We start from the raw sequence: 14,603 nt of genomic DNA, 5'->3' as shown, positions 1-14,603 counted from the left end.
AAATAAAAAAATTGGCATTAGTTCTGTGCTAAATGAAAATCATATTTAGAGGAAAAAGCGGGAGTGCTGTAGATGGATATATTAACCAAGCATATTAATGTTTGACCTGTCTTTACAAGTTCTAAGCATATATATTAACCAAGCGGGAGTGCTGTAGACTCCGAACCAAGTAAAAATAAACTGTGTTAGCAATTGTTTTTACTTAACTTATATTCTGCTGCATTTTACTCAATTGTTTTTAAACGAACGTGAAAAAGCAACGAGTGCTATTGACATTAATTTTGAACTAGAATTAATTTTGAACTAGAATTTCTGTAATAGAATCTAACTTAAGTTATACCATGAGATTGACAATTATTTACACAATTGAGCTGAAGCAAGGTAAAAGTTCAACTTGACATGACACATTCACAGTCCCAAAATCGAGGACGACATTCTATTCCCTTCCAACACCCATGCGTCATGGAAATATATATATTAACAAACTGTAGACATTATCCTACTATCAAATTCTCAGAAGTCAGAAGTTGGCAATGGAAATGTGAATGCAGTTCAATTTATGAATAGCTAATGATCAACTAAGTTGATTTTGGTTAGCTTTCCAGCGAGAGCTTGAATAAGAAATCGCATGCAGTTTACAAGATTCTTAGTTCACGAAATTCCATAAAAACGGGTTAATTATAACAACATTAACTACCCATATTAAAAGATATATTGCATCTTTCAAAATAGGTTCACAAGAAACAAATCATCTAAAGAGGTCAATGCATGAAAACAAAATTCAAACAGCACACACCTAAGTTCGCTAACCATTGAACCAAGTGTACAATAAGCAAGTGGATTACATTTGTTATTTCAATTTTTATTCAAAAATACGATAATGATGAATAAGGAGAAATGAATGAAGTGCTGATAAAGATTTACAACTAGGCTTTTTTACCAAAAAAAAACTTTTAATTAAATGGATTTGCCTCGTACAGTAAAAAAAATCTTATTAAAAGGTTTTTCAAAAATAATCTTAACCATGGTAAATTACATTCACAATAACTTTCTAAATAATGAAAGTATGATACCTGATCCTCAAGGAATAATCTTGGCGGAGTACACCATGCACCCCGATGGAATTGATTGAAAGAACTGGTGCTGCTTAGTCCAGTAAAAGAGCTCACTTGGGACATTTGCGGACTTTGCTGCCCACCAACAGCAAGTTGCTCCTGCTCCTGATCTTGCTCCCTCAAAGCAATAATGTAATCATAGGTGCTGATTCCCTGTAAGCGCATCCATGTAGAGTAGCATGAGCTAGTTAAAGTGTCAATTTTCTCCAGAATTGATGAATAAACAACACCATATCGTTCAAATTCTACTATTTGTTTTCCACTATGGAAAATCTATCAGTTAAATAACAAGCTGTAATAGTTCAGTTGGATAATAAGTTTCAGTAATGCTCAGTGTATGGATGAATGCAAAGAATTTGAAAATATAAAAGATATATTCCTTGAAATAGAGATATTTGACCGGATACATAGGTTTGTTTTATATAAATGTAGGAGCTGTGTAACTGGTAGTGTTTGCTGTGTCACAAGTAGAAATATGAAAGTAGTGTACCTTTTTTATTAAAAGAATATGGAAGAAGAAAAGTTGTGCAACTGGAAGAGTAGCAACCATGGCTAATAAAGTGCACACAGCCTGCATTATAGAGACATTATCAAATTAGTATCAGAACCTTGAAAAATCCTCATTATGATGTGTGATTTTCATTCATTTTCTCTTCTGAGTACTCACCACCACAATGATAAAGGGTGCCAAGGAAAAGCTACTACCCAGCTTTGAAACAATTTCAGCAGAAAATCTCCTTCTCTCAACAAAACACAGTATCAGCACAAGCATCCCAACAGCCCACTGCAGAATAAGCTGGCCCAAGGTGCACAAAGCATGGAGACCAATCAATAGTCAATCAGAATGAAAAGGACCTGACATAAAATGCATTCTATGTATCAGGTCCTTCACGTACTAAGAAAATAGTATCTTCTAAGTTGATGCACACAGATGATAAATCTACACTAAGAAAATAGTGTCAATCACTATGATTAATGAATACAACTATTGGAATGGTAGGAAATATTTGTGCTTACCAAGAGAAGAGCAAACACCATGAGGATGAAGAACCTTTTGTAATTTTTTCTTCCTATGCAGTTATTGATCCACTACTAGGAAAGATGAATACTGCATATTACTACAAGATAACAAAACATATAAGGTTGTGAATGGAGAAAACCCTCACCCTGCAATGATGATCAAAGCCATCAACGCATTTGTCACAGACTCTACAATGCTTACTATATTTTAGAACCTGCAATACAAACAGATAGAAATCATTAGAGAAAAACCAAGTTAATATAAAGCACATAAGAACTTTATTTTCTTGAAAAGATTGTGTGGCTCATCGTAAATGAGATCTCTATCACCTTTCTCCCTAATAACCAATATTCTGAATTATCCATCTTTTATGGTTATGCATTTGTCCAAAGGCCATCTGATCAAGCAATCAAAAAAAGTAAATTACTCATCTTACTGTCCTATTCTTTTTAAGACATCCTACCACACCACATGAGAAGCACCCACATTGTTTTGGTTAGCCTAGAAATTTGCAACTTATCACCTCGAATCCCAACGGTGGCATCACTCTGAATTATTGCACAACTTCTCCATCCATAGCAATCCAAACACCAGAACACGAAATGGCGAAGAAATATTACCTTAGTTAAGATGGAAGATTAAAAGTATTGATCAGGAAGAGACCAACAACTTTAGAAGCCTCGAAGTTTTAAATTTTGTCCATGCTGGTTGGCACAGGGAAAAAAAATTCATTCCATCTGCCAACTGGCACACGAAAAAGAACAAAACTACTGGTATGCTCCTATGAACTGCACCACCGCTTGCCGCCTTTAACACCTCATGTGTTCCTCTTTGTCGGTTGAAACCTACTATGTCACCTCATTGCCAATTGAAACCCACTGCATCCCCTCACGAGCAGTCTTCTGAACAGCCACCCACCGGATGAGGCCAATAGCTTTGAATGCCTTAAACACATGGTTTTAGATCTTGTTTGTGTCACTTAACATGGCCAATATATATGCTTGGAGAAGATGACTTGTTTCAGAAGCTTTTTAGATCAAAGATACGAAGTGCATTGTTATAAAACTAGATGCACGAACACTTGCTTATACGGTTCTTGAAATAAAATACATTCGTAACCGTCACTAGCCCAAGCTCAATAAGGAAAATTCACGGTAAATGTGCATAGTATACCTCAGATACTGCAGATGATAGGGAAGGCCAGAAGACAGTTTGACGCAAATATTGAGATTGCCCAAGCCAATCCATGGTACTAATCCTGACAGCTCCTCCAAATCGCACTGACTTGATTGTGTCCACCCATCCTTGTTCATCAGCTTGGAACCTTTGAAATGAAAGCTGCATTGGGTACATGGAAAAAACAACAAAAAGGGAGGATAAATGATAGCCACCAACCTAATTGTTCACAAATATCTGTATAAGTTATTAAGGGTGTTCATAGAAGTTGATCCTTTAGCCGTGTCTGTTAGATGGTCAAATCTAGGCGCCAACTCAAAAATGTTGGCGTCCAAGTGTTAGTGTTCAACTACTTCTGATTTTCTTCATCTTTGAATTGTTAAATACATAGGGTATTTATAGGGAATACTCAAGATGTATCTAAATAAATACATTAACCAATATTAAATGACATACATTCATCATCTGAAGAGTCATTCATGAATCCTCCAATATTCATGCTCCAGATGACCATACATTAGATTATAAGTCCAATTAATTTGATTGCAAGGTTGTAAACAGTCCTTGAGGGCTATTGATAGTGATTCCAGTACGTACTGGAAAATAATGGAACAAACCTATGAAACAGCTATCAAGGGATTCACTTCAACTTTCCTAAACCAAAGAAGAAACAGATGGATTACAAAAGAAAATAATTTGCACCATCAAACTGAAACTTATAATAAGCCTTAATAAATTAATGAAAAAAGAATTGTTTAGAAGTTCACTGAGAAACATATGAAAATACAACAAATGCAACTGCAAAAAAAAAAATAAAAAACTTGTATCCAATTAACTTTTTTTTATACTTTCAGATCAAAAGGTCAAATTTATATACTTTGGTTCATGTTCAAGCAAGAGGATAACAATCTCATTGACAGTTAGTATTTCCTTTTAATATAGAACACTAAAAAGAAGGAATATCAATGATGAAACAAACCTGAAAATGCGAGCTACTGAGGCAGCGAGCAATCTGCTTGAACAAGGTAATCATGCAGCGTTGGAACTCTGTCGTGAGCATCAAAGACCAAATATTACCAAATATTAAGATCACTGACAAACCAAATAATACCTTATTTTTAACAGCTATCTAGAGGATCTGGCTTTTTGACTTGAAGCTGGTTCAAAGAAGACAAATCAAATATACAAATACTAAGATGAAAGCATAATGAAGTAGTTAACTTTTTCTACTTTACCTGATTATAAGATCTACAGCTTCTTGCTCAATATTTTGCTGCACGAGTAATTATTAGAAAAACAAACCCAATAGTGGAACAAAAGCTAGATAAAGAAACTAGATAATTTACACTGACAGAACTTTACAGAATAACATATAATACAGTGCTTTGTACTTGCATATTAATCCAGAAAACATCCTTTCACCTAAGTGACAATTTTTCCAAAACATCATCATTCACAAAACATCATCATTCACTAAAAATTTTCACAAGTTTTTAAACTTCAGTGACAACTTTTCTTTGGGGTCAACTGCTCAAGGTCGATCTGGTAACTATGCACTGCATCAAAAAAATTGGCATTAACTATGATTCCACCAAAAAAAACCACCATTCCATGAACTTAAATCTAAATAGAATTATGGCAACTATCATTCCATACCTATTCATAAATATGATCTTGTATGCACTCCGCCAACTCGGACCGAACCTCATCAATTTGTTCACGAGAGTACCCTATTTTTGTGAACTGTGAGCATACACAATTTATGTTAATGGAAAAAATAATCAACACTGATCACTTTGCAATTTTAAATAGTTTATGTCAAATAATTTGAGATAAGCTAAATAATGTTACTATTGATTGTAGCGAATCTCTCTCAATAGTCTCAACTTCTTCAATAATTTCTCTCATAAATCGCATCACAAAAAAACCACATTGTTTCGCATCCGGTTGTTGAGGAGCCTATATATAGTAATTAGAGTCAAATTGTTAATGAAAATTATACACATTACAATATATGTTAAACAAAAGTACACATACCTTAACTACTTCCCACTTAACATTTTTCCTACCTTTCCTTCCCTTGGTTGAATTAAACAATTTTAAGGCCCTTCATACGTTAAGAATATTTGTTAAATAAGATTTTTATTATAATAAATATTTACTAAAAGAAATCTGAACTCACATTTCCATTACGTATTTTGAATCATCATCGCGAATGCGGCAACTTAGGGAATCCAGCAAGTAAATAGCATCCTTGTAAGGTTCAATAACACTAAGATTCCAATGGAAACTAGGCAAATACATAGGATTAGATCATAAAATTGAATAAATTATCGAAAGGAAGCAATTGAAAGTGATGTTTTACTTCTTGCTTACCCGACATTACATGGCACTAACACTAGTTGATCTGTTGATGCACTTGTCAGCTTATCTGCTAAAAGAGTTGCCCTTTGATTCAGGGTTTCAAGCTTAACTGATTTGTCTTGTGCCGTTTTTGCCAGATATGGGAGTTTGTGAGGATTCATAAATCTGAATTTCTTTGTCTTGGTATCTTTCACCATCTTTTTATACAGACACCTATCATTGCAAAGAAAAAAAATATTTAGATACTAAATAATAAAATTTAGATACAAAACACTCATAATAAGTTGGAAAAAATAATGATCACTCATAACACTAAGTTATGGCTGATGATAGTAACATCCATACATGAGAACTTACTATGAACAGTCTTGCATATTAAACATACCAGAAATGTATACATGCAAATTCTTTTATTTCTTGAGGACAAGCACATTTAAGATACTTAAAAATATACAAGAAAAAAGATATGAGCAAAGTACTTCCTGTCTAGAAGAACAAATGGCAGAAGGCAAACATTAAGGGCCGGTTGAAAATGAATGAGCTATATTTATGTAAAGTGTACCACATCAATTGATATTAGTAAACCTCTCAATAGAAATGATGAACTATTAACTTAATGAGAATAACATGGTATGAGAAAATTACTAGAAGTTGAATTTTTCAAGAGTAAACTTGTTCACACAACAATATTAGTAAACTTCTTGCAGTTCAAATCAGGGATTTTCTGTCTTGCTAGATATTAGAATTTCCCAGCAAACATAAAGCAATGCAGTAATTTCCCAGCATAAGTAAAGCAATGCAGTTGCAACTGAGAAAATAATATTTAGATACTAAATAATAAAATTTAGATACAAAACAATCATGTGGATTAAAAAATAATGATCACTCATAATAAGTTGGTGAAATTGTAACAATAAACCATAATAAGTTGCTAAAATTGGGAAGCAAACATGTGATGAAAAAGTTGCTGAAATTGCTTAAATAAACTTACTTACCATATGTAGGCAACGATCAAATTTCCTGAAATTGACTCCAAATGATACAAAGAATTGATGTCCTCAAGGTCAAGAAAAAGTTCACAATCTTCATCAAACACTTCATTATCTAAGCACATTGATATACATTTTCCTCCATCTAGAGCATGCTTACTGTAACAATATAACATATGTAATGCTCTTGGGACACTTGTTGACAAAGTAGGTTTTGATTTTTTTCGTTCAAACTTCTTCCTTCTAGGCTTCTAATAATTTCAAATATAAACAAGTTAGATAGCTAGGTTGAATAATAATAAAGTGGCAATATAATTAGAAATATAATAATAAAGTGACAATATAATTAGAAATATAATATCTCATATACCTCATCTTGCTTCACAATCTGCTGTTCAGGCCAAGCCACAACAGTTCCTATGGCATCACCAATTACTTCACATTCACTTGGAATTGGATATGGCAAAGGAGCGGATTTGTCCACTGCTTGATCAATGGAGACTCGAATGCAATTCTTGGGAAATGGAATACCATGAAGCATTTTTTCCATGCCATTGAAACAAACAATTGTACCATATGCAACAATATTTGAGCAAGATTCCAATGTCAATGCAACTGATTGACCCTAAAATATTAAAAAAAAAACATGTTGATTATATTTAGTTTATAATGCTATAATAATAATGAATATCACTATAACTTGTATTTTACCTGTAAAACTTCGTCTTTACCTACAATCTGTACGTCATCTTCTTCAATATTCTTCTGATGAAACTTCACCGAGCAACTGCCTTTGTCATCAATTGAATTGTCCCATGCACCCCTTTTATGCATTAATGCTTCAAGTTTTTGGATGCGTACATCTTGTTCTAAAATTTGCATCTTCGCCTCCTTCAGCTCCCTTTTATGCTCAGCGATTATATCTAGGGTAACATCATATTTCTTCCTTGTTCTACCAACATTGAAATAGATTGTTGGGTTGATATGACCTCCGATACCCCGGACACGCCCAGAATATTCCTGAGTTTCAAGTGCCTTGGTAAGAATATCCTCTTTTGCTCCTTCGCATTGCAGCTTACCCTCCCTCTTTTGCTGTATATATTCATCCTGTAATGCAACATTAAAAAGAATTATCAGTACTTTACCAAGGATAATTACCAAGGATATGCAATATTGGTTTAAAAAATACTGATGTCCAGGCCGGTTCTTCCCGTGATAGCTCAAGTCAAGTGCTTAGTAAGTCATATTGAACAAATATGAAGTTGACTTTGAAATATTTTTTCCTTTTTTGGCATTCAATCATATATTTACTTCTGCACAGTTCTAAAAAAGGCACATATTTGATTGAGCAATTGACTACAAGTTTAATAAAATGACAAAATTTTAATAAATTTTCACTACACAAACCCATAAAGAGAGGACCACCACATAATTGAAGCTAATTGTCTGGAGTTGCAGGAAAGAATAATCAAAAGTAAAGTTGTTCCCAACCTCTCAAGTTCCGATTCATGAATCTTATGCTTTAATTCAAACTAAAACAGCACAAAGAGAATGCTCAAGGAGACAAGGAGCTTTATTTGTCACCAATTAAGTGGGAAAACATAATAGAAGCTTCAGAGCAGTGGTCTGGGGAACAACTTTACTGGCCCTTGGGTTACTGAAGCTTACAAATTGCTTACTGCCAAGAACGTTTCAAACCTGGTTGATTTATCTGCATCTGTTCTATAGAAACTCTAGCTATCACCTCTAAGTTCTCAATGCATTCACCATTAATTGATTGCAGCAAAAGGAAACCACTGCATGTAATAGACTTTTCGACTTGATCTCTTCTCCAAGTAAGAACATTTCAAACCTAGATACCTAGTAAATCCACATATGTTCTATATAAACCCGTCACCTCTAAGCTCTCAATGCATTCATTCACCATTTACTTCCTCAATACATGCTCTAGTACTGAGAATTCAAGCTATGCAAGGAATGGCTGTTAAACTCCTCATTGCACTGCTTGCCTTGGCTTCCTCACGCAAAGGGTATGCATGCATGCAACTTTACTCTCGAAAACTAGAAGATATATTGAAGTCATTATCAGAAGAACATGAAAATTTACTTACAATCTTGTGTACTGTGTTCACCAAATCTTCACCTTCAAACTCTCCTCCTTTGTTGGCGCGTCCTTTCTTCCACATAATAGCTCTATTGATGTCATTATCATCACATAATTCAGTCCCCTACAACAAAGAAAAATCAAATAACAAATGTGAAATAATTTAATGTGAATCAATTAGAGGGTTCTTAGAGGAAATATATTTTAAAAATACTTACAATTTCTTCAGCAAAGCGTGCATACCCTTTGCGTGAGAGTCGATGAGGATATCTATTTTTTTTCCTTCGCTCTTTTTGTTGATCACTGAGTTTCTAGTTATTTCAAACAGGCGACATATCAAATTTGAATAATACATAATGAATTATGATCGAATAGTTTCAAAAGAAAAAATTTAGAATCTTACAATGAAATCTTCAGAAATGCGACTAATGACAAACGCACGCCAATCTTCTCTTGTAATTTCAAAGCCAACAGGTGGCTCATTCAACTCCTCAGGTTTGTCACGCCTGCTTAAAATAAATTTTTGGGTGAGATGGGTCTTGTATTGCCTCCACTTACTGTTTGCAGACCTCAAACATCCCTTTTTCCACTTTGAGTCAACATTATAAATCAACTGTACATCAAATAAGTGGAAAACATTAATAAGATTAATTAAGACAAACATAAAATATATCTATCATTAGTAGTGAAATATTATAATTGTTAAAACATGCTAACTTGCTTACATTGACTGATTCCCATATTAATTCTTTGACAGCAATTGGGACTTGCTTCCATGTCTTGTATTTAATATTAACCTTTTGCCGAGCCAAGACACCAATGTAACTTTGCATGGCTACAGCAGCTGGTCCTATCGGTTGTCCAAAATTATTGAATGACACCTCATTTCTAATACCTTGCATTCTTTGCTTTGTAATCTTATCCAACTGTGTGCGACCTCTAGAAGTTCTTGAGGAGATAGTGTCTTTGGAATCCAACACTTTATCACCCTCGCAACTCTCTTCACGGGCAGCTGTAATGACTTCTTTACCCTTGTCCAACTTTGCAAGTTGCCCTATTCTCTTACTCTTTCTAGTAGAATCCATTGATCTGTAACAACTTAGACTGATCAACATAAGTTTAGTTAGAAACATGCATAAACTCACAGCAAGATGATATATTTACACCAACAAATTCACAACAGTATGAAAAAAAATAAAAGATAAAAGCAGAAACTTGCAGCAACATCACAACATATCTGATTCGAATTAAAGTGAGGAATATAACATATTAATATTGTCCACAAATTCATCCTCATAGGTAAATTGTAATATTGTCAATCCAACTTCCATCACAGTCTTCACGAATACATGGTGGTTCATTATCATCTTCTCCGTCAATATCCATTGATGGTAACCCCCTACTAAAACATTGATAGTGGATAGCAGTGTCCTCTAACTCTTCGCCCTTTAGGTATTCAAAGTAGTCTCTGTTTGGTGTTGCAAGTACAACACTCCATAAAGGATCTTCAGGATCTTCAATGTAAAATACTTGCTTTGCTTGGCTTGCCAGGATAAAAGCGTCATATTTGAATCCAAGTCTATTGAAGTTTACCAATGTGAAACCAAGATCATCTACTTTAATGCCGTTATTATGCTCCACCCAATTACATTTAAACATTGGAAGTTGAAATTTATGGTAATCAACTACCCATATTTCTTCTATAACTCCATAAAAAACCATATCTGACACAATAGGATTTTTATCCTTTGCACTTGCAACTTGCATTGTCTTTGCAACTAAGCTTACTCCGGAGTTTTGAACAACTCGTATAGCATCACGCTCTTTTGTAGCATAAGTAACCCCATCAATCAAATAGCTAGAGTATTTTAGTACTTGCTTGTTAGGCCCGCGAGCTATCCACATCAATCTTTCTGAAACTTGATGAGTGGAATGGTCAACTACATCAGCAACCTAAATTTTTTATGCAATAAATTTTTAATTATGCATAAATATGAAAATGAATGTATGCCAATATGTAATACTAAAGAAACTTACACGATCACGCAACCAAGTAATAAACGTTCGATTATGCTCATCTTGTAACCACTTCTTGGACTTAGCCTTACGAGGAAATCTTGCATTCAAATACGTCATGTGTTCCCTAATCAAATTATTTGGTATAAATAAACCAACAGAATGTAAGCAAACCACATTAAAATATTAATAAGTTAGATACATTACTCGATATAGAGATCAATCTCAGCATCATTTGCCAATACATAACGATGTGCTTGCGTCAACTCATCGTGAGTAGTGGAGTAGACTACTGCACCTGATAAAGGCTTAGTAAGTTCTATTTGTCGATGACTTGATGGGATCCCAATTGTGTGCACACTAGACAGATAGTCTGAGCAAAATTCAACAGCCTCTTCAGCAATATAAGATTCAGCCATACACCCTTCAGGTCGATTGCGATTTCGCACATAACCTTTCAAAATCTTCATGTATCTTTCAAATGGATACATATACCTATACCAAACCGGTCCACACAGTTTCACCTCCCGCACAAGATGAACACTTAAATGAATCATTATATCAAAAAATGAAGGGGGGAAATACTTTTCAAGTAAACACAATATTGTCACAATCTCTCTTTGCATATCATCCATCCTTGAAACATCTATCACTTTATTACATAACACATTGAAGAAGAAACACAAGCGAGTGATAGTGTCTCTAACATGTTTGGGCAAAACACCACGTATCGCCACAGGAAGCAATTGTTGCATTAAAGCGTGGTAGTCGTGTGACTTAAGGCCAATAAGTTTTAAGTCCTTCAACGACACGAGGTTTTTAACATTAGATGAGTAACATGATGGAAGTTGTATTCCAAACAAAGAATTCAAAATTTTCCTTTTCTCATCCTTACTAAGTGTATAACAGGCTGCTGGCAAAAATGTTTTCTTCTCCCCCATCCTTGGTGCCAAATCTGTCCTGACATTCATTTCCAAAAGGTCTAATCTCGCTGCTACTCCATCCTTTGTTTTTCCTGGAATATCAAGTAACGTTCCGATAAGACTTTCACAAATATTCTTTTCAATGTGCATCACATCAAGAACATGTCGAATGTATAGATGTTTCCAATACTGAAGTTCAAAGAAAATTGATTTTTTTTTCCAGCATGATTTTACATCATCATTCGACTGAGACTTTCTACTCATTTTTCCCCAATGACAATTAATTCTTTCAACTCTTTCAAAAACTTCATCGCCACTTAATGGTTTTGGAGCAGGGTTAAATTCTTGGTTCCCATTAAATGCCTTCCGTTGCCTTCGATAAGGATGAGTTGCAGGTAGAAACCTTCTATGACCTGTATAAGACATTTTCCTACTATGCTTCAACCTTGTTGAATAGGTATCTTCACCACAAATAGGACATGCATGATATCCTTTCACAATGCATCCTGACATGTTCCCATATGCAGGAAAATCATTGATCGTCCATAATAAGATAACCCTAAGCATAAAAGTTTCTTGGCGATATGCATCATATGCTTCGACACCTATATCCCATAAGCATTTTAAGTCATCAATTAGAGGTGCTAAGTAAACATCAATATCATTTCCTACTGTTTGGGACCAGAAATTAACAATGTGAGCATCATAAATTTTCTCTTCATACACAACCATGGAGGAAGATTATAAGTAATCATTAAAACTGGCCAACAACTATATGCAGAACTCATTAAACCATGAGGATTCATCCCATCAGCTGATATAGCCAATCTGAGATTTCTTGCCTCAATACCAAAATCTGGCCATTTGCGATCAACTATTTTCCAAGAAGGTGTATCAGCTGGATGGCGTAAATATCCATCACAAAGTCTTTTTTCGGCATGCCAAGTCAACTCCTTAGATATCTCTTTATTCCGAAACATTCTTTGAAATCTTGGAATAGGGGGGAAGTACCACAAAACCTTGGCAGGAATTCCTTCATTTATCATATTTTTTTTCCCAACTTCCACCTTGACATCCCGCAAGTAGGGCAATTAGTTAAATCCTCATACTCCTTCCGGTATAAGATACAATCATTAGGACAAGCGTGAATTTTTACATAATCCATCCCTAATGCAGATAAGCTTTTCTTTGCATCATACAGAGATAAAGGCAATTTATTGTCATCTGGAAGTATTTCTCCTAACAAACTGAGTAGGTCAGTGAAACTTTTATCACTCCAACTATATTTGGCCTTCAAGTTGAATAATTTCACAATTGCAGATAACCTTGTAAATTTAGTGCATCCCGGATATAAAGGTGTCTCGGCATCTTCAAGAAGCTTATTGAATTGGGTTGGATTCTCAACATAACTATCATATGCATCATGAACCATATTTATTGGTTCCTCACGAACATATTCATTTGGCCCTACTTGGTCACTTTCATTTTGTGAAATCCCTATCGTAGATCTTTCGCCGTGCCATATCCATGTATGATATGTCATATCTATACCGTTACAATACAGATGTGCCCTGATAGTTTGTATATTTTTCTTCTTTAGATTGCCACATTTTGCACATGGGCAAGATATTCCCATATTCGGATCATTAGTGTTTTCCATTGCAAATTGCAAGAAAGACTCAACTCCATTCTCATATTCACGTGATAGTCTATCCTTTGACATCCAATCTTTGTCCATTCTTTATAACTAATCAATCAACAATGAGCTAATACCTAAAAATATTAACACAAACAATAGTGTGAAACTATAACAAAATATTTAAACAATTAATCAAAATTGTATTTCTACCTGAAAATTTTTGACCATACAGGTTTCTCATCAAAATGCAATCCCAATAGCAAATTTCTCACTTGGGGAGATAACCTAGTTATCTATATTATCCATATGTACATGTTTGTTAGAGTCTACGTATAGGTAGTTAGGTACTTTTGCCTTGGTATAAATTGTAGAGTCATATAATATTGGAGCATTCACCAAAACATATTCTCTATTGAAACATGTTAACCTTTAGTTGAAAAATGAAACCATTCCAGGAAAATGCTTGAATTATAACTTATAATAAGCAACTTTGTTTCTTTAGCACTTGAGAATCTGCAACTTCCTCAAAGGGACATCAACATAAGCAACTCAATGCAATAGTGCATGATGTATTAAATCATACTTAAGCCATTAAGCTCTTAGAAGGCAAGTGACATAAATATAACAATAGTAGTTGATATAAATTCAACAAACTGAGTAGGCACAAGTCACTGCCCAGAATTAAGATGAGATAATGCAGAACACAAGTTTTAGATACAATAAAAATGAGAGATATTCTCTGCGCATTAAGGGTACACAATAAAAATAATAGTAGAATAACACTAGAGATTGATTAATTTCAAGCTGCACATTATACCTGACGACAAAGAAAGGCTGGAATGTGAATAATATCTACAACTTGGCCAACAGCTTCACACTGAATTTGAGAAAAAAGGATAGCATGTTATATGCTTCATGCTATTTTTAAGGATTAATACCTACTGCCAAAGTCTATAGCTAAACGTTTAAAAATTCCAGATTAAATCATGAGAAAATACAATCAGGGGAGGGGGAAAATTGATGCAGTATGAATCCGGCAAAATGGCTAGTTCGGAAAATAATCAAAAATAAACAAAATCTTATTCTAGAGGGATGGAAGAAATTTTACCTTTCTTTCTTCCGTTCCTCCTACTCTCGAATCTGCTCTGCGAGGAAGGAACTAAGATCGAAGGGTTCAGAGGAGTTGAGGAGCCGTGAGAAGATTAGGAAGGGTAAGCTGACTTTGATTGAGGAGATGGGGAAATGCGAGATTAGGG

The 14,603-nt window shown here is 34.5% G+C and overlaps 1 protein-coding gene across 1 annotated transcript; it reads right to left on the bottom strand.

Annotated features, from left to right (window-relative positions):
- Positions 1–953: 953 nt before the first annotated feature.
- Positions 954–2,211, bottom strand: LOC121972438 (probable protein S-acyltransferase 22). Its single transcript, XM_042524107.1, has 4 exons — positions 2,133–2,211; positions 1,783–1,911; positions 1,606–1,686; positions 954–1,268 (listed from the first exon to the last, which is right to left on the bottom strand). Exons 1-4 carry the CDS (start codon positions 2,151–2,153, stop codon positions 954–956), a joined length of 546 nt encoding a protein of 181 aa, XP_042380041.1. The 5' UTR covers positions 2,154–2,211.
- Positions 2,212–14,603: the final 12,392 nt, after the last annotated feature.

The sequence above is a fragment of the Zingiber officinale genome, chromosome 4A (genome assembly GCF_018446385.1).
Source record: "Zingiber officinale cultivar Zhangliang chromosome 4A, Zo_v1.1, whole genome shotgun sequence".
NCBI lineage: Eukaryota > Viridiplantae > Streptophyta > Magnoliopsida > Zingiberales > Zingiberaceae > Zingiber > Zingiber officinale.
This window is presented reverse-complemented; position numbering and strand designations above follow the sequence as displayed.